Source organism: Alligator mississippiensis, chromosome 5, assembly GCF_030867095.1.
Source record: "Alligator mississippiensis isolate rAllMis1 chromosome 5, rAllMis1, whole genome shotgun sequence".
Lineage (NCBI taxonomy): Eukaryota > Metazoa > Chordata > Crocodylia > Alligatoridae > Alligator > Alligator mississippiensis.
Window position 1 is genome coordinate 148,376,910 of NC_081828.1, and position 25,693 is coordinate 148,402,602.

General features: G+C 44.7%; 1 protein-coding gene across 4 annotated transcripts in view; it reads right to left on the bottom strand.

Annotated features, from left to right (window-relative positions):
* The window catches only part of LOC102558191 (ubiquitin-conjugating enzyme E2 E2), a 331,636-nt gene that overhangs the window by 188,896 nt on the left and 117,047 nt on the right, over positions 1–25,693 (bottom strand). The window contains exon 2 of one of the 4 annotated variants that reach the window (XM_059728853.1): positions 10,145–10,240. The exons of the other annotated variants lie outside the window; for them this stretch is intronic. Within the exon in view, the coding sequence (XP_059584836.1) occupies positions 10,145–10,176 (32 nt within the window). The 5' untranslated portion in view covers positions 10,177–10,240. The remainder of the gene's footprint in view (positions 1–10,144; positions 10,241–25,693) is intronic. 4 annotated transcript variants of the gene reach the window in all.

A 25,693-nucleotide genomic window follows, 5' to 3' on the forward strand; every position in this document is an offset into this window, starting at 1 on the left:
AAGAGCGTGCAATTCACAGGGATTTTCTTTTTGTACTGCAGCAATTCTTCATGTGGTATACGGCTGGCTCTTTAAAAGTACAATCTATTCCTCTGGAGGAAACATCACATCTACCCAAAGAACCTTGTCTGCCTATGCCTTTAGATCAACATAGCTACAACCAACACCCCTGGGAAAATGACCAAAACTCTTATATAATAAAGGGCTTAATCAGTCTGTCTCTCTGCCCATAATGCTCTTGGAGTACTCATGGAGAGCCACCATGATGGAGGGGATGGAGTGGCCTCACCCCCCTCCACCACACTGTCATGGTGGTGCTCTGCCACCTCTGAGGAGCAGGGCCAGGGGGTGGGAGGTGGTGAGGCCAGCGGCGCTGGAGGCAGTGGCGGCACAGGGTGCTGGCGCAGGGGGACAGAGGGGACTTTGGGGCAAACTTCCACCCCTGCTCCTGGGAGGTGGTGGCGGTGCTTTGTCCCCACCAATCATTCTTGACAGGCAATTCGCTAGTCCATATATAAAAGTGCTGTTTAATTAATTAATTTATAGCAAGTTATTTATTTTCTCCCTTTAATATTAAAACACATAAGGATAACAGACATAGTGAGAAACTGAACTGGATCAACCAGTGCTCATCTACAAACAGTGACATCTATAAATCAGATTTCAGATTCCCACTTGAAGAAACTGAATTAGTCTGGATTTATACGTCTCACAGAGCAATGCTATAGCAATCAGTCCCATGTGTGGGCTAATCCAACTGTGCTAGGGTAACAACAAACCCTCCTTAAGTATCAGTGATACCTGACTTAAATCAAGAATACTGCTTTCCCTCCATCTATGTTTTGTTCCCTACCTTAAGATCAAGGAGAACAAAGACCGTTGAATCTTCTTTTCTTCTTCACATTCCAACCCACTTATGTCTTGTTCCCAAATCTGAAACCCTTTTCACATAATCCCCCATATCCAACTCTGAAATACTCTCTCCTCAGTCATGCATTTATCCACGTCCACTGCTGTGAGTTCACTATTCGAAGCTCTCCTCTGCTCATTCAGCTCATTTCTTACTGCTGGTCTCTCAATTCTTCTGTCATATCTCTGTGGTCTATGCTTTCAACTCCATCACTCCCTTTTGCTCTCTTTTCACACAACTCTCTGCTTCTCAAGTCCCTGAAGTGAGCTCAATCTAGTCATAGTTTCATAGTTGGTAGGATTGGAAGGGACCTGAGGAGATCATCTAGTCCGACCCCCTGCCATGGCAGCAAAGAGTACTGGGGTCAAACGACCCTGGCCAGATGTTCGTCCAGCCTTTTTTTAAAGACCCCCAGGGTAGGAGCCAGCACCACTTCTTTTGGAAGTTGGTTCTAGGTCCTGGCCGCCCTGACAGTGAAATAGCGCCTCCTAACATCTAGCCTGAAACTACCCTCTGCTACCTTGTGTCCGTTGTTTCTTGTAACTCCCGGGAGTGCTTGGGGGAACAGGGACTCTCCCAGTACCTGCTGGTCCCCCTTGACTAGTTTGTAGACTGCCACTAGATCCCCTCTCAGCCTTCCCTTTTGGAGGCTGAACAGGTTCAGGTCCCTCAGCCTTTCCTCGAAGGGCCTGCCCTGCTGACCCCTGATCATGCAGGTGGCTCTCCTTTGGACCCTCTCCATTTTGGCCACATCCCTCCTGAAGTGCGGCGCCCAGAACTGGATGCAGTACTCCAGCTGTGGCCTGACCAGTGTCACATAGAGGGGGAGGATCACCTCTTTGGACCTGCTCATGATGCATCTGTGGATGCACAAGGTGTGGTTGGCCTTCCTGACCATGTCCCCACTTTGTCAGCCCATGTTCATTGAGGCATCAATGACAATTCCAAGATCCTTTTCTGTCTCAACACTGGCAAGAAGGGAGTTCCCCAGCCTGTAGGTGTGCCGCTGGTTCTTCCTCCATAGGCGCATTACCCTGCACTTGTCAGTGTTGAACCCCATCCTGTTCTCTTCAGCCCACCCCTGTAACCTGTTTAGATCTGCTTGCAGCCAGTTCCTTCCTACTAGCGTACCCACTTTACCCCACATCTTAGCGTCATCTGCGAATTTGAACAGGGTGCTTTCTACCCCCTCACCCAAGTCACTGATGAAGATGTTGAACAGTGCGGGCCCAAGGACCAAGCCCTGGGGAATCCCACTGCCCACGTCCCTCCAGGTTGAATAAGACCTGTTCACCACCACCCTCTGGGTGTGCCCTCCAGGCAGTTAGTGACCCATCTGACCGTGTAGGCATCAACACCACTGTCTCCTAGTTTCTTACTGAGAATGGGGTGAAAGACCATGTCGAAGGCCTTCCTGAAGTCCAGAAAGACTATATCCACTGCAACACCTGCATACAAGGACTTGGTGACCTGGTCATAGAAGGCCACCAGGTTGGTTCGACAAGACCTGCCCCTAATGAACCTTAGTCTGCATACTCTAAGCCGGTTCCCAGGGTTTTATGCATCGACCACTCTCAGGGACTTGGTGTTCTGTCACCTTCCCCTCTCTTTTTCTTTTACTTTATTTTTCCTTGGTCAGCTTTCATTCCTTCAACCCTTACTGAGCATTTTCCCACCTCCGACTTACCTGAAACCTAGCTCTTTACTCTCTCTTTGTCCTCTGAGACCTAAAATTTTGCCTATTTTTTCTAAAACAAAATTGACAGCAGCTATTACCTTTTCTCTCGTAGCCTTTTTACAACATGCTGAAAAGGGTTAGCATACACAAAACACTTAAGCTCTTTATGAAGACATTTTGGAGCCTGAATTTGCAACAGAGTCTGACCAGAGTGGACTAGCCATGAAATTGTGAGAAGTATCCAGTCACACTGCTTGTTTCAGGACCACAAAAGACAGGACGAACAAGCAGGGATCACCAACAGCTGTGGAAAGCATATACTTAACCACATGGATTCAGAAAAAAACACTTCCCTAAAACTTTTAATGGAACACTGCTGAGGGTTGGGAACAGGGACACTCACGCTCTATGGTTCCCATCCAAGGTGCATCTCTCTTTTTTTTTTAAACATATTCATACACTAAAAACAGGATTTGGATCTATACACAAAACATTCCCAAAAAGATCTCTCCCTCATATGACAACAAAAGCCAAAGGAAAGGTTATGAGAATGAAACTGAAAGCCAGAACATGAAAATTAGACATCCTAATGCACTTACATGGATGCTAAATGCATTTTGTGCCACACAGAAATAATAGCATAATATACTACTATTTATGAGTATGAAATGCCAATCACATTTGATTAAAAAATAGTTGCATTTAGGAACAAAGATTCATCACACAAGCAACTACATGTTTCAAAACCAAAGTAATATTTTATAGATAAACACTTTAAACTGTTTCAACACCTGGGATTTTTCACTGAAAACAAAGGAAATAAACACTTGGCAAGCTTAATGCAGGTGCAATGGAGACAGAGTCTAAAGAAAGAAGAAATCTGTAATGAAATTCCAGTTTGGAATAGGTTAACACATGCACCATTTGTATATACACACACACCTGTCAGACACACACATATTGGTATGACAAAGTTGTTATCAACATAAATCAACGGAGATTGCCTGAGTGTATGAAGATCACCTCAATAGAGTGTTCATAAAACACTTATACTACACCATAATTTATCTCATTTATGCTGCATATTTTTCAATCTATTTTAGATAACTTTTAGAGAGTTTTACTTTTTTTTTCTTGATACAATTTCTTGCATTTCTTTCATCTTTACAGGCACTGAAAGGAGAATGCAGTGATAATGAACAAAAACTTCAAGAACCTGTAAAAGTATTAAAAATATTTTTCTAGCACTGCAATTTTCAGGTCTAATATCTTACAATCTATTGGTGACATATGAGGTTTCATACTACTAGAAAATAAAATTACCAATTTTCCAGCCTTCCTAAAGCTCCCATTTTGCACCTGATGTTTCACAAAATGTTAGATCTTACAGCAGCTCAAGATTACTTTCTATTTTAGGGAAAAATCCACATGAATATAAATGGGAGAAAAGGGAACATTTTTGGCTAGTTATTTTTCTTTTTAGTTCATTTTTAATTTTATTTATTTAACTGAATGCTTAAGGTTTGGAATGTTCTGGTAAAAATAAAGTGCTGTATGGTCAGAATATAGGTGAAGTTATCAAATAGTAACTAAGTAAAACACAAGGTGTTATAAAGTCCTGTGCAACTTGAAACTTTAATAACTTTGGATATACACATTATAGAAGCAAACTAAATGGCGACTGAAAGAATAATTCATTAAGCCTTTTAGCATAGTATAAGCTATGCATCGGGTAAGGATCACAAACGCAATTCATGAAATCACTCTGCAGCAACTGGAAAATATTTTCTATGAGCTGGAAAATTGGATTGAACGATGCATCACGAAAGATGGCAGTTATGTTAAAGTCTAGAAATTTGAGCTGTATTGTGTTAAAACTTAACAAATTATGCTTTCAATCACCCTTTACAATTTGCTTCTATCATGTGTACATCCAAAGTTATTAAGTTTTAAAGTTGCACAAGGACTTTATAAACACCCCGTATATTTCATAATAAATGGCACATTTACAAACAGCTACATATTCTGGGTGCCAAGAGTTCTCTCAAACACTGTAAGGCTAGGGACAGACATTACACATAAACCTTCTTAAGTGATCAGAAACTGGTTTAAACCTGTAACAGAGCAGATATTCAGTGCACATATACCAGTGGCAGCAAGGGATGGTGGCTGGGGGGGGGGGGGGACTTGCACACTGCGGCCGCTGCCGCTTACCTCTGGGGCCACGCCAGCGGAGACGGCCACTGCGTACAAAACCTCCCCGTGTCGCCGTGGAGCCACGCCCAGAGCTGTGCAGCCAGCCACACAGTGGCAGTGTGGCCGTCACGCAGCATGGGATGGTGGTGATGGCTGCGTGCCGCCCGGCTGCCACCATGCTGCCGCCCTGCAGCCAGCCACACGGCTCCGGGCATGGCTTCATGGTGGTGCAGGGAGGTTTTGTATGCAGTGGCCGTCTCTGCTGGCACGGCCCCACAGGTAAGCGGCAACGGCCAACGTGTGTGAGCCCTGCCTCTGCCGTAGAGCCGGCCGTGGAGCTGTGCAGCCGGGTGCATGCGAGCCTCCCCCTCCCCTGGGTAGCCAGCCAGGCAGCACGCACACCCCACATTGCTTGCCCCCAAAGGGACACCCCTGCCCTCACCTCCCGGCCCTGCACCTGGCTGCCGTGTGCCACCTGGGCCAGTAGCACCCGCCGCTCCCTCAGCCCCCAGCTCCCTTCCCCAGCCCTGCCCCACAGCCCCACTTACCTCTAGGATCCAGGGGCAAATGGCGAGTCTGAGCCTGAGCCCAGCCCTGGCCGACTCAGAGGCTCAGGCTCCGCCCTTCCCCCTCTCCCTCCTCCTCCGGGTAGGGCTGGGGATTTCCTGCCCTTTCTGCAATCAGCTCTTGTAGGCTTGTTCCAGCCTGCAAGAGCTCTTTGCAAAAGTGGATTTCTCTGCTAAAAAAGGAAAATCTGCATTTTCTCTAATAAAAGCAGGGAATCCGTGGTTTTCTCCATTTTTCCATGGGAAACGGAAAACCCGGATCCCTGGTTATCAATTCCCTGCTGGGTTAATCAGAGCGTCCTGCTGGGGCCTGGCCATACCCCGCTCAGCTCTATACAAGGGAAGGGAGGGCTGCTCTAGCACTCCTCTGGCTTCTAGCCTGAGCCACTGCAGGGTTTCTGGGTTGTCTGTCTGGTTACAAAACTGGTTTAGCCTAGCCAGGTTAGACAAGCCTGCAAAGACTGAATCAATTCAGACTCAGGCTTTTTGAATATCTGTTCCTAACCTAAAAGTGAACTTTGAGATGACACTTCCGTCTGACATATACCATTCAGTAAGGATTAGAGAGAATGTACATTGAACAGGAATATCAACAAGACTTTCCTTCAACAACAACAACAAAAATCAGTAAAAACATACGAAACAACTTGCATTAAAAAACCCCCCACAGCTACTGTAAAATAAATTCTTTTGAATTTCCAGAAGCAGGATTAATAGGTCTTTCAATGCAACCACTCAGTAATCACTGAACCATTCATACTTAGAGTGTCTTACATGTTACTGTGGTCCTCTGTGACCCAATAAGAAACAACAGCATTTATAGGCCCAATAATACTTATGTGAAATGACAGCAATAGAGCTCAACAAATTCTTCTGCTCTTCCCACTGATTTTGACAACAATGGCATCTGTGCTACTGAGACACACACACATATCATAGTTTTACCTTGTTTTTTCAAATGTGTTTTTTAATTCTCACCCTTTCTGTATGACATTGCATATTGAGTACTACCAAACCTAGGCAGTCAAATATCTTGAAATTTATAAAAGCAATGCATACAATTGATTCCTTTAATTTACTTAGGGTTTTTTGTATTATTAGTGTATGCTGTTTTAAAAATATATATATTTGCATAAGTATAGGAGTGAAAACTGAAACCCAAACATGATAATATTAATAATAAACCTGAAAGAGTTTCTAACACGATGCATGTGTGATCTTCAGAGAAGTCAGAGACAGACTGGATGTAAATGACAGAGAACCAAATAATAAAAAAAAAATTAAATATCAAGCCCAGAGGCAATTAAGGCAAAATTGACTGCTGTTAACCCCATGCCTATACGATCAAAATAAGCTGTAATAACAATACGCATTTGAAATGGTGGCCAGTACAAGACTGTTTTCAATTAAACTTGGTAATTTTTTTTAATGGACATGAAGCATAATGGCAAGTTTATTCTATTGCTAAAAATATCATCTGAAAGGTCACTGGACTATGACATGCTCACAAGTATCTTAATACATTGTTTGTATTTTTGGAAATAAAACTATACTGAAAAAAACCTAACTAAATTTACTTTATTTTGAGTTGAAAAAGTCATGTTCATTAAAAAAAAACCTCCAGGCCTGTCAACACTGCTGCTATTCTCCATATGCAACTCCCAGATTCCAGAGACATTCTCTTTTCTTTTTCTCCTTTTTGAGTTCCAACCCAGACTTCTGACTATTAACCTCTCTTTTTTCATCTTCAGTCTCCTCTCACTCAAGATTTTTATTTACCTTCTTTTAAACCAAACTATTTTTTTAATTCTTCTGAACATAGTAGGACTTGTACAATAGGATGTGGTTTATTTGCTCACAATTCCAAATCTTTTTTCCAGTCAGCATCCTTCAAAAGAACCCTCACTTCACTTTCTCTCAGGTTCACACTTGTGGCACTCTTCTCACAGCCTGGTGTTTGGGGGTTTTTTGGATAATTTTTTTGGACATGTTTTTCAGCTTGTTCTTTGGCTACTTTGCTCACAGACTCATAAACCTCCACCAAAGCCCAACAGACACACACTGTCCATGCAACTTTTTTCTGATGAGCCTTGCATGTGGCCTATGTTTGGGGACATGACTGTTATTGTTTCAATGGTCTTATTCCACAAGATAAGCTTTGCTGCTTTTTTCCCATTTTTCCTGAATAAAGGGCAACTGTCACACTGACTTAACTTAAATGAGGTTTCACCTGAACTCCATCATAACAGTATTTTTTTCTTAACTTTTATATAGCCCCATAAAAGTAAATGCTACTTTACAGAAAATAAAGTCATGGTCCCTGTCCCAGAGAATTTAAAATCTCTATAGCTGGGTAATGAGGTTTGCTTGGCACAGTAAAGGAATGGGGTTTTAAATTTTACTGAGAGCTGAATTAAATGTTTTGACAAAATTATCAGAATTAGAGAGAGCATCCATACTAATGAAAGGAGACAAAATTACAGAAGGGAAGCATCTATTAAAATAGACAGGCTTACAATATTTGGAGTTGGCATCACTTTGTACACTGACCTAAGCTCCAAGATAAATATACCAATATTAAATATTTAAAACACAGCCACCAATAATTGTGTCGTACAAAAAATAAAATGAATAAAACTGCACCAAGGAACACAAGGCAAAGTGCAATCACTTCTGCTGCTTATCAGACCTGCGTCTTCCATGGGATACTGCTGCAACAGAGCTTCATGTTCCTTTTGCAAATTCATTTGCGTTTGGATCCTCCCATCAGATTTCATGGTTATAACATTATTTTTAACTTAAACATTCTTGTTGGTGAAAGACCATGTTTGGAAAGATCCTGTGTGAATGAAGAAACTTTCTAACTTTTGAAAGATTCTGTCTCCAGGAATTTGGGGCCTCATCTTGCTCCCACTGAAATCAATAGAAGTTTTGCCCTTGTAGAAGCAGGATTTGACTCTTGCTCCTGAAACAGGATCTGGGAGATATATAGATATCGATCGATGGATAGATATGATATATATAGATATCTATCTATAGATATCTCTAGATATATAGATAATTTTCTATTTTAGAATAATGTAAATCCAATATCCAGTAGGTCTACAGTGACTGGATGTTACTGCTTAAAAATCCATTCCATAGACACTTGGGTCTGTCCTCATTATTAAAGTAAATTCCTCTTGATGAAATTCACCATTCAGCATTGCAAAAACCCTGGGGTCCATAGACTAAGATCCAAGCTATGCTGGTTATTATACAACAGACATCAGTCAGGTGCTGAAAGTCCCAGCAAGCTTTAGAGAAGAGGGCAGGTAGAAAGAAGTAAAAACAGGAGGATAAAATAGCAGATATCTGCATATGTGTAAACTGTTCACAGATAACAGTTTCAGTAAAAGGAACTCAAGAATACATAGAATAGTCCATGTGTGCGTGCACGCGTGTTAATGAACCAAAGGAGCTTGTTTATTGTAAACAGAAAATTATTTCTTCTGTGCAACTCCTTATTTTGGTTTTTCCGTTAAGTCATATGACCCATTGCATTATCATCACACAACTTTTCTTTATTTGTATAGCTCCCCATAAGTATGCTGGGCATTTTATAGGCAAGGGTTGAATTGAATAGTTTCAGTAATTTTCATTAAAATGACAGAAGGTAATTAGAAAATAAAATCAAAGTTTTACATGCTTTTAGAGCTACGTTTATTACAAGTGAGAATTGTAGCTAATAGGAAAAGCCTTTACAAATCATTACACACAATTTTACAAAGGGAGAATCCCTGGCAGCAAGAGTGTGAAGACAGAATGTTTATTTATTAGTGTTATTTTTAAATGGATGTTTCAAGTCAAACTCGACAGCTTGTTTGCAGTGGGGTCCTGCCCAAGGGTGTCTTAAGACATATTAAACAGGCAGACACCCAGACTATCGTATTACAGTGCAAGATATGATTTTGCCCATGGCTTGGTTTACTGTGATTAGCTCAACAATTTCTTGTTTATTTTTCAAGAAGTGCTAATGACTTAATTCAAAACAGATGAATCTGAAAGACAAACTGCCGACTAACTTCAACACTGGTGACATCTTTATAATTATGAACAAGTGTCTGACATACAATATCCATGCCAAGTGTTACTTCTGTTTATGTTTTTTTGCCAACATTCTAGTTCTTTAATTTAGTATCTGTAGTAATTAAAAAAAATTAAAATCTTGCAAAAATTATTCACACTACCTAATTTTTCAACTCTAACTTTAAGAAAGACTTCATTAATCTTAGGAAATTAGGGTTTTGTTGGTCTTCTAGGACATACAGAACTGACTGTGAAAAAGCAGGTGAAAAGTATTGGGAAGGCAGAGTGGTTCACTATATTTGCTATGACTTACATAAGACAGGTTTGGGAAATATTTTACATCTCTTATTCCTTAGACTGGACACAACAAGGTTGGGAATTGGGGGCATGACTTATACATTAACATTTTGAACACACAGAGATAGCTTGTAATGCAGTGTTCTAGCCTTCATGGAATTATTCTCTGAAGAAAAGTTTGTCTCTGGCATCCACATATTTGGGATGCCTAAAACTTCCCTTATAAACATTTTCCCAGCTTAAATCTTCGTGTTTTTTTTTCGTTTTTTGGGTTTGTTTGTTAGACCTTTGTAATTTAAAGTATAAAATGAAATTTGGCAGTCCTGAGGTCAAGAAGGTACCTTTCATTTATAAAAATCAAATGAAATCAGTTAGTGTCTTAAATCTGCAATTTCTGAGTGGTGTTCTGCAGAGAAAAGCTTCACTTACCAGAGGCCAACTATATTCAAACCCCACAACATTCCATTAGCATTGTGAATGCAGCACCCCAATATCTTGTTTCAGCAAGTCATGTGCTCTGGACCTCTAGATAAGACATAGACAAAAGTTTATGATTTCAAAGGCAACTTTAATTTTGGCATTTCCAAAATCCTGTATACTTGGATTGGCCAAAACACAACAATTAAATATTTTAACATAGCCTCTTTTATATGTAATGTACAGGGTATATATTTGCTATATACACTGCATTTGTTTATATGCATACAAACACAGACACTTCTGCACAGCTTGAAAAATCAACTGTTTGCATGCATAGGCACATGGGCAATAACTGATATTACAAGCTGTGAGAAAATCTACACCTCCTATTCGAGGACAAAGACCAAAATCTACTGGGTAGTTTACATATTAGTCAGCACTACTGAAATAAATGAAATTCTATCATTATAACTAGGGCAAGATATGAACCAAAACTATATGTATTTTTACATATAATCCATGTGCAATATTTAAACCACTTCTAAATTAACCAATTATTTTTCAATAGAAATCATACAGTTATCTTAGAAATCCCTATTTTCCTATGTTTAAAAATGAGTTCTTGCTACTCTAATATTGATTTAACCACAGATTCTACTTTAACTGTATGTAATAAAAAACTTGAGACTTAGAAGGCTTGTAAGTGATGGGCTGATTTTGGTAGTTATAGATACCAATTAATATAAAAAGGAATTCTAATCACTCTGTTATCTTACTTTAAGTACGAGCAATACGATTTAAATGTGAATACTTAAAATAATTTGATGCTCAATGAATTTTATATAGTCCACTGAGTGTTTGGTTATTACAGGGGTTTTCAACCTTTTTGGGTCAGTGTACCTCCAGCGGCCGGACGCAGAGGTACCGGAGGGGGGGGGAAGGGGGGGGTGGCACACAGCTGAATGTTAACGTGCAACCTTCCCCTACCCCCTGCATCCGGCTGGGCGGGAGGTGCCTGTGCAGGATGGCGTGTGGCAGTGCTGTCCACACCTGCGCGCACTCCCTAGGTCCTTCTCACGTACCCCCAGTTGACAACCCCTGGGTTATATTTTTTTTGTAGGATTACAAATAGTTAACTCAAACCAGGATTATGAAATATTCCCTAAAATTCCACTGAATTACAATCTGGCTTGTAACTAGATAGGAAAGACTGGAAGAAAAGCTCTGGAGTGGCAAGCCCTGAAAACAGTGCAGAGAGAGGTGCATAAATTGAACTGCAGTTCCAGCCTGTAAGATTTCTGGATGAACGAAGACAAACCAAGTAAGAATGATATGAATGCAAACTTTCCTTCTGTTAAAAACAAGCACAGACCCTTATCTTGTTATTCTTGTTCCTACTGTTTTATCAAACTGTATTTTATTCTGAAAAAGCTGTCTTGGCTTGCCATTATCACCTCCAGTGGCAGGCTCCAAACTGACTGAGCAATCCCCACTGAAATAAAGCATGCTGTTGCCAAAGATCCCAGTCTAAGAAAAGGGTAATCACCAGATTTCACCCCCAGTTCAAAGAGAGATAAAGGTATAGGTTCTGTTAATGGCATGGATGCAGTAAGAGACAAAAGAAAGCATGCAGCAAATGTGTCATAAACCCCTGCATGTCCACTATGGGCTTGTCTACATGGGAAAATTATAGCACACTAGCTACTCTGCACCAGTTCCCCCTACCTGCATCTACACAAGATGTTTACTGTGCAGCAGCTTGTTACTAGTAACAAGCTACTACACAGCATCACCATGAAATCATGCAGAGATGCTACTGTGCAGTAAAGCTGGTTATTGCACAACCAGTGTCCCATGTAGATGTGGCCCCTGAGAGGTAGTCTGCTCCACTTTCAAAGTAGAGTAGGATACCCTGTACAAAAGGCACTGTCAGTGCGCACCAAGTGTCCACATGAGAAGTTAGTGTAGAGTAGTAACAACAGTGACAATTCACTTTGTGGTAATCCACATATTAACTTACCTGTGTACACAAGCACTATGCATCCAATAAGCAGCACTGAGTGGAAGCCTACCCTGGCAATGTAATCTAGCACTTCTCACAGTATCTACTGAGGTCATTGTTGATGGCTGAAAGTTCAGATACTGTTAACTGCAGTTGGTATCTTAGCACTATATGACAGAAATGGATTTAAACAGGCTTTTCTTTGCAAGTCTTAATCGGTATTGGGCTGTTGAAAAATGGGATTTCCCCAATCTAAATGATCACAGGTCATATATCTCTGTTACTTTCAACCATGAGAGTCAAGATTCATGACACCATGGTTTAATGCAAGCCTTATCAGAAACCTGTAGAGATTAGAAGCTGTACAAAATGTATTGATATAAATTTTGGGGCTTTCTGAGTTAGTCAGGAATTAACCACCAATGGCTAGTTTTCTTTGGTAACTCTTTTGTAACTGGGTAGAGATGGATGAAAATTAACTACAATTTTTTTAACAATTAATTTTCACTTGATCTGATAGATGGCTTATACTGTAAATTTTCTTTGATTTTTCTTCATTTTGGAGATGGTTTTAAAGTTTAAAAATAAATTACAGCATAGGCCCTGAAAAAACATTCATTTATATTGGTGGAACTTTCTGAAAAAGTTCCAGCAGTAGAAATCTGTCCAGGAGAGGGAGCAGTACAGATAGTCAACTGCAGCCATCTCCTCTCCCTTGCTCTGTCCTCACTCTGGGGGCAGTAGAGCAGAGGGGAAAGACAGCAGCTGGGCAGTGCCTGGTTTGGGAAAGAAACAAGGAGCTGCAGTGGCTGCACACCTCCCTCCTGGACCAGTCCAAAAGAGGAAGGGAGCAACGAGGCAAAGCCCTCAGCCCCTTCCCCAAGCCAGGTTCTTGCAATGCTAAATGGCCAAGCTCCCTCGCTCTATATACCTGGCACTCCAATGTAAAAAACTGGATGATGTTTTATCCCACTACCCTGGGGAGAGCCTCCCCAGGCCTGGTCCTGGGCCCCGCTGGCTTTCTCTTGCTGCCAGCAGGCCTATTTGGGTGGTGGGGGCAGTGATTTAAAAGCCAGATGGGTGGTGCAGGCAGCAAAGGGAAGCTGGCAGGGCTTGCAAATCCCACCCCCACCCCAACCTCTTCCTGAAAGCAGTGACTGCAGCCAGGCAGGGAGTGGTGCCTGCTGCTCCTCTCCCACCCCCCACCCTGCCCCCACTGGTCCAGGAGGGAAGAGGAACAGCACAGAAAAGCCCCAATCTAGCTTCTCACTCCAGGGACCCTGGTGAGAGAAACAGGCAGGGAGCTTGCAGTGCTACCACCACTGCCTAGGTCCTAGTGCCAGACTGCTGAGCAGATGAAGCAGCACAGCACAGTCCACTGCCCGGCATATGAGGAGTTGCTGGCAGCCACTCCTCCCCTCTCCAGCTGCCCCCATGCCTTCTCCAGACCAGGGTGACCCTGCTCTACTCCTGGTCCCTGGGAGGAGCTAATCCAGGATAAATCATACAAATGTTCATTCTGCTTGGAGGAACTCTCCCAGGACTGAATTCTTCCTGTTGGAGATGGCTTATTTTTCTCCCAGAACTGCCATTTTTGGTTTATGGAAAAGGGAGTAAACATTTATACACTTCTGGTTTCTACCAGGAAAACAGAGATTCTCCTGGTAGAAACAGAACATGTGTACACAGCCACAGATTTTATGGACCCTGAATGTCTAGAAGTGTTTCTTATTCTAAACCCTAAAAAAGACAGATTAGCATTTACATGTCTTAAAAAGTGGGTGCCTGTTCTCCCAGCGAGCAGACGTGGACAATGCCATGAGACCTGCATCAGGGAGGTCAACTTGCAGCTTTGGAAATGGTGTCTCGAGGCGGGCTTTGGCTTTTTGGACCATGACTCATACTTCAGAACAAGACACATGCTCGGGTCGGATGGGCTTCACCTCTCCCGCAAAGGTAAGCATGTGTTCTCTTTCAGGTTGGCTGATCTCATCTGGCGGGCTTTAAACTAGGTTCACTGGGGAAGGGGAGAACGAGTACGGAGCGAGCCACGGAACACTGAACCAAGAGACACCCGCAAGATCAGCCCAGCTATGTAGCAAAGATCCGACAGCAGTTTAATGGGGGGACCAGGGACAGCCACCAGGGAAATTAGGTGTACATACACAAATGCCAGAAGCATGGGAAACAAGCAGGAGGATCTAGAGCTCTTGCTAGCAAGCAACAACTTTGACCTAGTGGAACTAACTGAAACCTGGTGGAACTCTTCTCACAACTGGGTGGTGAGAATAGAGGGCTATAGGTTGTATAGGAGAGAGAGAGAGTAGGGAAAAAGGTGGGGGAGTTTCTCTCTCTGTCAAAGAACAGTATACATCTTCTCTAATCAAATTAGGGTCAGAGGGTGGTCAAGCAGAGACTCTGTGGGTTAGGATCCAAGGGGCTCAGGGTAAAATGGATCTGGTGGTAGGGGTCTACTACAAGCCACTGCACCAGGCCAGTGAGCTAGATAAGGAATTTTCCAAGCAGCTCAAAGAGGCTGTAGGGTCTAGAAATATGGTAGTTATGGGGGACCTTAACTACTCAGACATATGCTGGGAGGAGCAGTCAGCTAGATCTAACTGCTCTTGTAGGTTCTTAACCTGTATTCAGGACCTTCACCTAACACAGAAGGTAAGGTGTCCCACCAGGGGCAATACCTTGCTCGACTTGGTGTTGGCCACAGGGGATGACCTGGTGGGGGACCTGCAGATTCAAGGCAACTTAGGGGACAGCAATCACCAAATGATTAAATTCACTATCCAGCGAAGGGCAGGCATTATACCCAGCAGGGCACGGGTGCTGAACTTTAAAAAAGCTGACTTTAATAGACTCAGGGGATTGGTTAGCAGGGCGCTAGGAGCTAAGAACTTGGATGCGTTGAGGGTCCAGGATGGGGGGACATTCCTCAAGGAAACCATTCTTTGGGCTCAAAGTGAGTCAGAGAAAAGGGGGCAAGAGGGCCAGGAAGCCTCTTTGGCTAACCAGGGGCATCTGAGATACCTTAAGGGCAAAAACAGGCGTACAGGAAATGGAAGCAGGGGGTAGATAGCAAAGAGGAGTATACTTCTTTGGCCCACACCTGCAGGGAGTCGGTCAGAAAGGCCAAGGCAACTCTAGAACTAAGGCTAGCATCAGGGATTAAGGACAATAAAAAGTCCTTCTTCAGGTACATTGGAAGCAAAAAGAGGGTGCGGGGTAGCATAGGATCCATACAGGACGGGCAGGGGGGCTTAGTGGTGGATAGCAGGGACAAGGCAGAACTCTTCAATGAGTTTTTTGCCTCTGTCTTCTTAAATGGGAATCTAGACAAACCCTCAACATACATCACGGACATCAACAAAGGGAACACCAGCCGAGCAATGGTCAGTGCTGACACAGTAAAAAGACACTTGGAGGGACCGGACGTATTCAAATCACCAGGACCAGAGGGACTCCACCCATGGGTAATGAAGGAATTAGCAGGGGTCAGAGCTGATTCACTTGCAAGGATATATAAGTGCTCATGGTGGTCGGGTGGTGGTTCCGGAGGACTGGAAGAGAGCTAACATCGTCCCAATCTTTAAGAAGGGGAGGAAGGAGGACCTGGGGAAACTACAGACCAGTTAGCCTTACCTCTATCCCTGGAAAAATCCTAGAAAAAAAATGATCAAGGAACACATCTGTGGGAGCCCGCTAGCTAATGTGATGTGGAGGGGTAACCAACAAGGGTTTTTAGCAGGCGGGTCCTGCCTGACCTAGTTTCCTTTTATGACAAGGCCACCAATTGTTTAGATGCAGGAGTCGAGGTGGATGTTATCTATCTGGACTTCAAGAAGGCCTTTGACAAGGTATCCCATACCATCCTTATAAATAAACTAAGGGGATTTGCCTTGGATAATTACCCGGTAGACTGGGTAGCAAATTGGCTCAACGGTCACACTCAAGAGGGTGGTAGTGGATGGGTCAGTGTCAACCTGGAAAGACGTGGGCAGTGGAGCCCCTCAGGGCTCAGTTCTGGGGCTGGTGCTCTTCAACATCTTCATCAGTGATCTGGATGAGGGGGTGGGAAGCACCCTGTCCAAATTTGCAGATGACACAAAGTTATGGGGTGCAGCTAACACCCTGGAGAGGAGGAACCAGATATCCAGGGTGACCTAGACAGGCTGGGGAAGTGGGCAGAGAGCAACAGGACGCAATTCAATAAGGGAAAGTGCAAGGTGCTGCACCTAGGGAGGAAGAACTGCCATCATACCTACAGGCTGGGTGGCGACCTTCTCAGCTCCACTGAGGCAGAAAAAGATCTTGGAGTCACTGTTGACTCCAGGATGAACACGAGTCGCCAGTGTGATGAAGCAATTGGCAGAATCAATTGCACCTTGTCTTGCATCCGTAGGTGCTTCACAAACAGGTCCAGGGAAGTGATTCCCCCCTCTATGCGGCACTGGTCAGACTGCAGCTGGAATACTGTGTCCAGTTCTGGATGCTGCAGTTCAAGTGGGATGCAGACAACCTGGAGAGGGTCCAAAAAAGAGCCACGCGCCTGATTAGAGGCCCGCAGGGAAGGTCCTACGAGGAAAGGCTAAGGGACCTTAACCTCTTCAGTCTCTCCAAAAGAAGGCTGAGAGGGGACCTTGTGGTGGTGTACAAATTCATAAGGAGAGAGAGCAACATGAAGTAGGTGATGATCTGTTCACCAGGGCAACCCCTAAAACAAGAAGGAACAATGGCCATAAGCTACTAGAGAGAAGGTTCAGGCTGGACATTAGGAAAAGGTTCTTCACAGTCAGGGTTGCCAGAATCTGGAACACGCTCCCAAGGGAGGTGGTGCTCGCCCCATCCCTGGGGGTCTTCAAGAGACTGGATAGGTACCTGGCTGGGATCACATGACCCAAGGGTCAGTGACTCTTTTCTTGACTACCAGGGGCAGGGGATCAGACTAGATGGCCCACTGAGGTCCCTTCCAACTCTATGAATCTATGAGCAGGCAGTGCAGGGGAAGTGCCAAAGCATCCAGTGGGACTGTGATGCTAGAGAATGCAAGTTAACTTGAACATGGAGGGGATCTGGGACAATCTCAATAAACTGATTTAACCTAAAACAGTGAAGTCTGATAGTATATCCATCCAGGTTTCTTTTAAACAGGGGTCAGCCATTTTGAAAGCAGTATATGTGCACTGAACATATTGCGTTACAGTGCGTTACATGCATATTGCGTATATGTGCGTTACATATTGCATGTTGCGTTACAGATTTGAACTAGTTTTGGATCATTTATACAGGTTTACATACAACTTTTGTCCCTACCCATAGAGGCTACCCATGCTACTTGCGGTACACATGTTGCAGGTTGGCCACCCCTGCTTTACACTCTGATGCTGTGGTAATTTACATATCAGAGGCAGTTTATTGTCTTTGAGCAGGGAGATGAGAGGTTTTTTGTGCTTTGGTTAGAAATGGCAATGACCACTGAAACAATTTGGAAACTTGTTCTAATGTCGAACTCTGATCTACTGGACCTTTTAAAAAGACTCTTTGTATAGTCTCATGATTTTTCATTATCTAGTCTTATGTCATAAAAACGAATAAAGCAGAACTACTTTGGGCTGTGTACTGTCACCTTTCCTTGCACTGGATGGCACTTAAAAAAAAAAAAAGTAATTCCTTTGATGTCCCTTATAAAATGGTAAACTGCTTGAAACAGGTTGAGGTGGCAGCAGATCCCATCTTTTGCGAAATACCTAGCGCTCGATTAGTAAAAGCATTTAAGCAAGTGCTTATATTGGACTTCAGCACTTTTTTGCATTGAGATGATAATCTATATTTATGCCTTAAAGTTGTGTTCTTGAGTTCATCATCTTTAGCAAGACGTTTACAAGTTTGCATATAGAGATCCTATCTTATGCTTTGCATTGATCATTTGATGCGACGTTAGACTGTTAAATGAAGGGAAAATTGACAGAAGTGTTAAACAGATATGAAATGGAATGTTTAGGAAAGAGCCCCAGGCAATCAGAATAGGGCAGGCATGAATGAACAAAGGAACAAGGTTATCTGCCCTTATGTGGAAAAATAAAATCTCAAGGGATTCTGTGTCAACATTTAGAAAAAAAAGGGGGGTGGAATCTCCCACTTTTCTTCAATAAGCTGATTGGCTTTGTAGGTTGTAAATGTTACTGTCTCCTATTATGGTAAAGGATGCCTCTGCAAGGACAAAAAAAGGAGATGAGTGGGAGGCAGCAGTAGACAGATGCATATACTCATATAGGTGATATATATTGGTTTTTTTTCCCTGGGAAAAGGTTATTTCAGGTTTGCTATCATACTAGAGAGTACAGAATGATGGTGTTGCAGCTCAGGCACTGAACCAAGACACTTTTCACAGAATACAAGCACGCAAAAGCATCTCCTAGAGCAGAATGCTGGTTAGGATCTATATGTAGCTTTTCAGATGAAGGTGAAATTCAACTGAAATTAAGAGAAATACATATAGAGACATATACTGATACATCTACATGTTTTATCAGGGATGGTTTCCAATGTGGTCAAATTTCTAACAAAAAAGATAAGTCTTTTCTGATGTGGCTGAGAGTTACAGGCATCAATGTACGCTACTTATCAATAATATCTTTATATTTTTCCTTCCATCCTCTTCCTGTTTGTCAAAACAAAACAAAAACCACAGTAACAAATCACAAAGCCAAACCAAATCAAATGGGAACAAAAAAAAGCAGACTTGCAATCTTATTCCCAGAGAACAACCAAATTAATGTTTCTATTAAAATTAAAGGCTTTGGCTAACAGAACAATCTAATGCAATAAGATTTTTTGGTACTGGTTGAGGTTTCAATTGAAGGTCAACGTTTATATCAGGCTAGTTTATATCAGGCTAGCTTCCCCACTAGGGGAAATGCCTTGCTGGACCTGGTCCTGGCCACAGGCAACAACCTGGTGAGGGGACTGCAGGTGCTCAACCACCTAGGCGATAGCGACCATAGCCTACTGGAATTTACCATCCAGTGCAGGGTGTCAAGGGCCTGCAGCAAGGCAGCAGCCCTGGACTTCAGAAGGGCGGATTTCAATGAGGTAAGGAGACTAGTCGGGGAGGCACTGGGGTCCCAGAGGGGAGGGGAGTTGGGAGTCCAAGAAGAGTGGTCGTTCCTTAAGGAGACGAACCTCCAAGCCCAAAGTGTGACAATCCCAATGCGGATAAAAGGGGGCAAGAGTGCTCAAAAGCCCCCATGGATCACCAAAAGCATCCATGAATGCCTCAAAGCCAAAAAGGAGGCACACACTCAATGGAAGGGAGGGGCCATCACCAAGGAGGATTATACCTCCCCTTGGCTCGAGATTGTAGGGGGGCTATTAGGAAGGCTAAGGCAGAGATGGAACTGGGACTAGCGACCCGGATCAAAGATAAAAAGAAGTCCTTTTTTAAATACATAGGAGGTAAAAAGAAGGTACCAAATAATGTGGCCTCTACAGGACATGCTTGGTAATCTGGTGGTAGCACCAGGCAACAAAGCTAATCTTTTTAACAGATTCTTTGCTTCCATTTTTCTGAGCAGGGACATCCCACTCACTGGGACACCAGATGAACCCAGGGAAGGTGCCCAGCCAGGCCCAGGATCAGTGAGGATTTAGTCAGGGAACTTCTGGAGGGACTAGATGTCTTCAGATCAGCAGGTCCCAACGATCTCCACCCCAGAGTGCTTAGGGAACTGGCAGAGATCATTGCAGGACCCCTGGCACAGCTTTACGAGCACTCATGGTGCTCTGGCAAGGTGCCTGATGACTGGAAAAGGGCCAACGTGGTCCCCATTTTCAAAAAAGGGAGGAAAGAGAACCCAGGAAACTATAGGCCCGTTAGTCTTACCTCCATCCTGGGGAAGCTCTTTGAGAAAATTATCCAGGAGCACATCTACAAGGGGCCAGCAGGGGAGTTTATGCTTAGGGGCAATCAACACGGGTTCATTAGAGGCAGGTCCTGTCAGACCAACCTGGTGACCTTCTATGACAAGGTCACAAAAGCCTTGGATGCAGATGTCGCGGTGGACGCAGTCTTCCTAGACTTTAGGAAAGCCTTCGACACTCTCACCCCATTCTCATTAAAAAATTAGGTGTCTGTAGTGTCGATGCCTACATAGTCAGCTGGGTTGCAAATTGGCTGGAGGGCCACACCCAGAGAGTGGTGATGGACAGGTCATTTTCGACCTGGAGAGATGTGGGCAGTGGGGTGCCGCAGGGCTCGGTCCTCAGGCCCGCACTATTCAACATCTTCATTGGCAATTTAGATGAGGGGGTAAAAAGCACCTTGTTCAAGTTCACAGATGACACTAAAATGTGGGGAGAAGTGAGCAGGCTAGAAGAGAGGGACAGGCTATAACTAGATTTTGACAGTTTACAGAAGTGGGCAGATGAGAGTATGATGGGTTTCAATAGTGACAAGTGCAAGGTGTTGCACCTGGGGAGGAAGAACCAGCAGCACACCTACAGGCTGGGGAACTCCCTTCTTGTCAGCACAGAGGCAGAGAAGGACCTTGGAGTCATTACTGACTCCAAGATGAACATGGGCTGACAATGTGAAGACACGGTCAGGAAGGCTAACCTCACCTTGTCATGCATTCACAGATATATCACAAGCAGGTACAAGGAGGTGATCCTCCCCCTCTATGCGACATGCCGCAGTTGGAGTTGGTCATGCCACAGTTGGAGTACTGCATCCAGTTCTGGGCGCCGCACTTCAGGAGAGGTGTGGACAGCATCGAGAGGGTCCAGAGGAGGGCCACTTGCATGATTAGGGGGCAGCAGGGCAGGCCCTACGAGGAGAGGCTAAGGGACCTGAACCTGCTCAGCCTCCACAAAAGAAGGCTGAGAGGGGTTCTGGTGGCCACCTATAAGCTTGCCAAGGGGGACCAGCAGGCAATGGGAGAGTCCCTATTCCTCCGAGCACTAGCGGGGGTAACAAGGAACAGCGGCCATAAATTGACTGAGAGTCGATTCAGAATAGATAATCAGGAGGCACTACTTCACTGTCAGGGCAGCTAGGAGCTGGAACCAACTTCCAAGGGAAGTGGTTCTCGTCCCTACCCTGGGGGGTTTCAAAAGGAGGTTAAACAGCCACCTAGCTGGGGTCATTTGACCTCAGCATCCTTTCCTGCCCAAAGCAGGGGGTCAGACTAGATGATCTGCTTAGGACCCTTCTGACCCTACCAACTATGAAACTAGTTGTTTTTAGTGTAGTTAGGGCAGATGTTGGTCTTAAGGTAAGTATGAAACAAGAACAGTAATTGGTGGATGTCACAAGGTAACAGTAATTTAGTGGAGAGAATTAATAAGCATGAAAAAGCACAGTTCCATTTAGATATTTTTTTTTTAAACAAAAGAGGAACATTTTATTCTAGAACAAACAGAAAAGATCTAATCTTTTTTAAAGACTCAACTGACTAACAGACTGTTTATTTGACTAATATTACCTGTATACAGAATACATTGTTAGCAGCTTTTAAGAAAGGGAAAAGTCAAGCAAGTAAGGCTTAAAAACAGCATGGGGGTAGAATACATTCCAGTAAGAAAGCATATGAATCACAGAGAACTGCTTTCTGTTATAGCAACAAGATCAATTAGATCAGCAACAGCTGAAAACTATTAACTGTTGTTGGCTGCTGTTAGTGTAATGGGTTTTCTTCCCTGCTCTGTATTCTGGTGTCAGTTTATCACTCTACTACCCAAACAGTTCTGCCTAAAGCTCTGGTAATCTTAAGTATAGAATTGTTAGGAACAAAAGAAAATCTTCCAGCATATAAACTGAAGTATTAAATATTACTAGCCTGTTTATAGATTAAACACAGCTCCAGCTGCCACTACAGTACAACGGAAATGTCTTTGTTTCATGTTTTCACTTTCTACCTTTGTTAACAGGAAAGAGAGCCACATAATTGTTATGTTGATTAATCTCTTATCAGACATTAAAAGAAAAAAAAAAAAAAAGAGAGAAGATAGTTCTCCCTATAACAGCCCAACAGACACACTTCCTCCTCCTTCACCTCCCCTCTAGTGAGTAAATGAAAATCAAGCCTATGAAACACCTTGTCTGTTCATTCTTACCTGGCCCTCTACACAACTGTGTGGATAAATTAGGCATATTTTCCTTCAAACCGATGATCAATGTGCCCAAAATTTTGATGCTTGCCATAATTTATCCTCAAGTCAACTTCCAAGTTTCTGATTTTCAGAGGAAAGCAATGTCTAGCATTATTTTAGTACAGTAAAAGTGCCGTTATCCGGCATCCCCCAGGAATGGAGGATGCCAGATAACAAAGTATGCCAGTTAATTGAGCAGACCCGGCCGCCGCTTCTGCCGCCACATCTGGACCCGGCCATGGGGGCTCAGAGAAACCTGAAGTGCCGTGATGGGCACTTACAGTTTCACTTTATTTTACAAGCTGGCATGCTGGTTAGTAGAGCATGCTGGCTTTGTAAGATGCTGGATAATGCAGCTTTTACTGTATTTTCATTTAAATATGTATCATGCAACATTCAAAGACCATAGTCAACATGAAGGACCATAGTTTCATAGTAGGTAGGGTCGGAAGGGACCTGAGCAGATCATCAAGTCCAACACCCTGCCATGGCAGGAAAGAGTACTGGGGTCAAACAACCCCAGCAAGGTGTTCATCTAGCCTCCTCTTAAAGACCCCCAGGGTAGGAGCCAGCACAACAACTTCTCTTGGAAGCTGGCTCCAGATCCTAGCCACCCTGACAGTGAAGTAGCGCCTCCTGATGTCTAGTCTGAATCTACCCTCTGCCAGCTTGTGACTGTTATGTCTAGTCACTCCTGGGAGTGCTCGGGGGAACAGGGACTCCCCCAATGCCTGCTGGTCCCCTCTGACTAGTTTGTAAATGTCCACTAGATCCCCCCTCAGCCTTCTCTTGTGGAGGCTGAACGGGTTCAGGTCCCTTAGCCTCTCCTCGTAGGGCCTGCCCTGCTGACCCCGATCATGCGAGTGGCCCTCCTCTGGACCCTCTCAATGTTGTCCACATCCCTCCTGAAGTGCAGTGCCCTGAACTGGACACAGTACTCCAACTGCGGCCTGACCAGTGTCACGTAGAGGGGGAGGATCATCTCCTTGGACCTGCCTGAGATGCATCTGTGGATGCATGACAAGGTGTGGTTGGCCTTCCTGACCGCGTCCCCACACTGTCGGCCCATGTTCATTTTGGTATCGATAATGACGACAAGATCCTTTTCTGCCTCTGCACTGACAAGAAGGGAGTTTCCCAGCCTGTAGGTATGCTGCTGGTTCTTCCCCCACAGGTGCAATACCTTGCACTTGTCAGTGTTGAAACCCATCCTGTTCTCATCTGTCCACCCCTGTAACCTGTCTAGGTCTGATTGCAGGCTATTCCTCCCTTCTAGAGTGCCCACTTCCCCCCACAATTTAGTGTCATCTGCAAATTTGAACAAGGTGCATTTTACCCCCTCATCCAAGTCACTAATGAAGATGTTGAACAGCGCGGGCCTGAGCCCTGGGGGACCCCACTGCCCACATCCCTCCAGGCTGAATAAGACCCATCCACCACCATTCTCTGGGTGTGGCCCTCCAGCCAGTTAATGACTCATTTGACTGTGTAGGTGTCGACACTACCAACTCCTTATGAACACAATTTATTTTTAATTTTGGTAATTACTTACCCTCAGGCTGCCTTAGTTTCATCACTTATTAGTCCTGTATCCTCTCCACCTCCTTTATTCTTTTGGGGGTGACTTTCATAGCTCTACTCAATTTACTGGGTGGGAAATACTAGAAGCACAAGTGCTGACCTTGGGTCAGCCTGCTTTTTCTTGGGATAGCTGCAGAAGTACACTGTGTAAAATTTAATTTCAAAAATAATTTCTGGGTGAATAACCTTACTTATGGTAGCTAGCTGCCAATGGAACAAGCCTAAAAAAGCATAGCAGCTGTATGAAAGGCTCTAAATTCTTTCCTGACCATGACAATAAAAGTACCCTTGGGCTAGGGACAAAATGGTTTATGTGTAATGTCTAAGTGATCAGAAACTGGTTTAAATCTGTTACAGAACAGACATTCAGTGCACATGAACCAGTTTCAAAATGGCTTAAACTAGATTAAAATAAACCTGGTTGAATGTAGTATCGGACTTAAAAGATTTGGATCAAACTGGTTTATGAAACTTCTGTCCCAGACTCCTTCCTGGTTTAAATTAAACCAGAGTCTCCCACCATCCTGGCATGCTCGCTGGGCTGCGCTCTGTGCTCCAGTCCAGCAGGACTGGCCCAGTCCTCCTGCTCCCCAGCCAGACCAGAGTCGGGGGTCTGGCCAGAGAGGGGTTTCATTTCCCCTTCTTTATCCCACTGGCAGGGACCAGAGCCAGGTCTGTTAGGCGTCCCCACCTTGCTGCTGCAGTTGCATACCAGTGTGGCCCCTGAGGGGGCAGGAAGGGGAGTTATTCTCCCCACTACCCCAGGGGAACTGCAGCCGGGTCTGCCTGCTGAGCATCAGAATAATCTCGCTCCAGTCCCCACCACTGGACGCCAGAGGGAAGGGGAAGGAGAATTACCCCAGTCCCTTCCCCGCCCCCAACAGGAAGCCCTGCCAGCCGGCATCTGGCCCCACCAGGTGGGGGCGGGCTGGGGAGCAGGCTTCCTGGGCCAGCTTGGATGTCATGGCAGTCCCCGAGTCCAGCAGCCGCAACCACTGTGCCCCCTGTTCTGTGTGGCACCTGGGGCTGCAGCAGGGGCTGTTCTGCCCCCCTCATATGCAGCTGTCACTGCCACCACCTTGCCGCGCTGTGCTACTGGGGTGGTGGATGCAGGAAGCTTTTGCCCCATGCATGGAGCTCTGGTTCCAGCTCCTGGACACCTTGGAAGATAGAAGGCGCCTGGGTGGGAGGCTTCAGTCCAGGGGCTGCTGCCACTGGAGCTCCATGCACAGGGCACAAGTTGCAGGGTTGAAGCTCCCCCGCACCCCCGGCACCACTTCCCAGAGTGGCAGGAATGGGAGGGGAAGTCACCTTTGCAGGTGAGGGGAAGCAGGCTTGGCCCAGCAAGGCTTTCCCCTCTCACCTCCAGCTGCAGTTCCTATCACACCATGCAGTGCTGCTTGGGGCTAGCGAGCTCCCTTCAGTCCAATGGCTTCAGCCCGGCTCAGGTTGAAGCCGCTAGGCTGAAGGGGGTCCCCCAGCACTGAGCGGTACTGCATAGTGCAGCAGGAGCTGTAGCTGGAGGCAAGGGGAGAAAGCCCTGCCGGACCAAGCTGGCTTCCCCTCCCCCCAGACTGAAGACTCCCAGCCGGGCACCTTCTCTAAGGTGTCTGGGAGCTATAGCCAGAGATCCACATGCAGGGCAGAAGCTTCCTGCTCCGTCCTCTCCAGCAGTGTGCTGCAGCATGGCAGCCGCAGATATGGGGGACAGAACAGCCTTCTTCCCTGGCCAGCCTGGAGCTGCTTGTTAGGCTGCAGCCCCAGGTTCTGCACAGGGCAGGGGGCATAGTGGTGGCGGCTGCTGGGCTCAGGGCCCA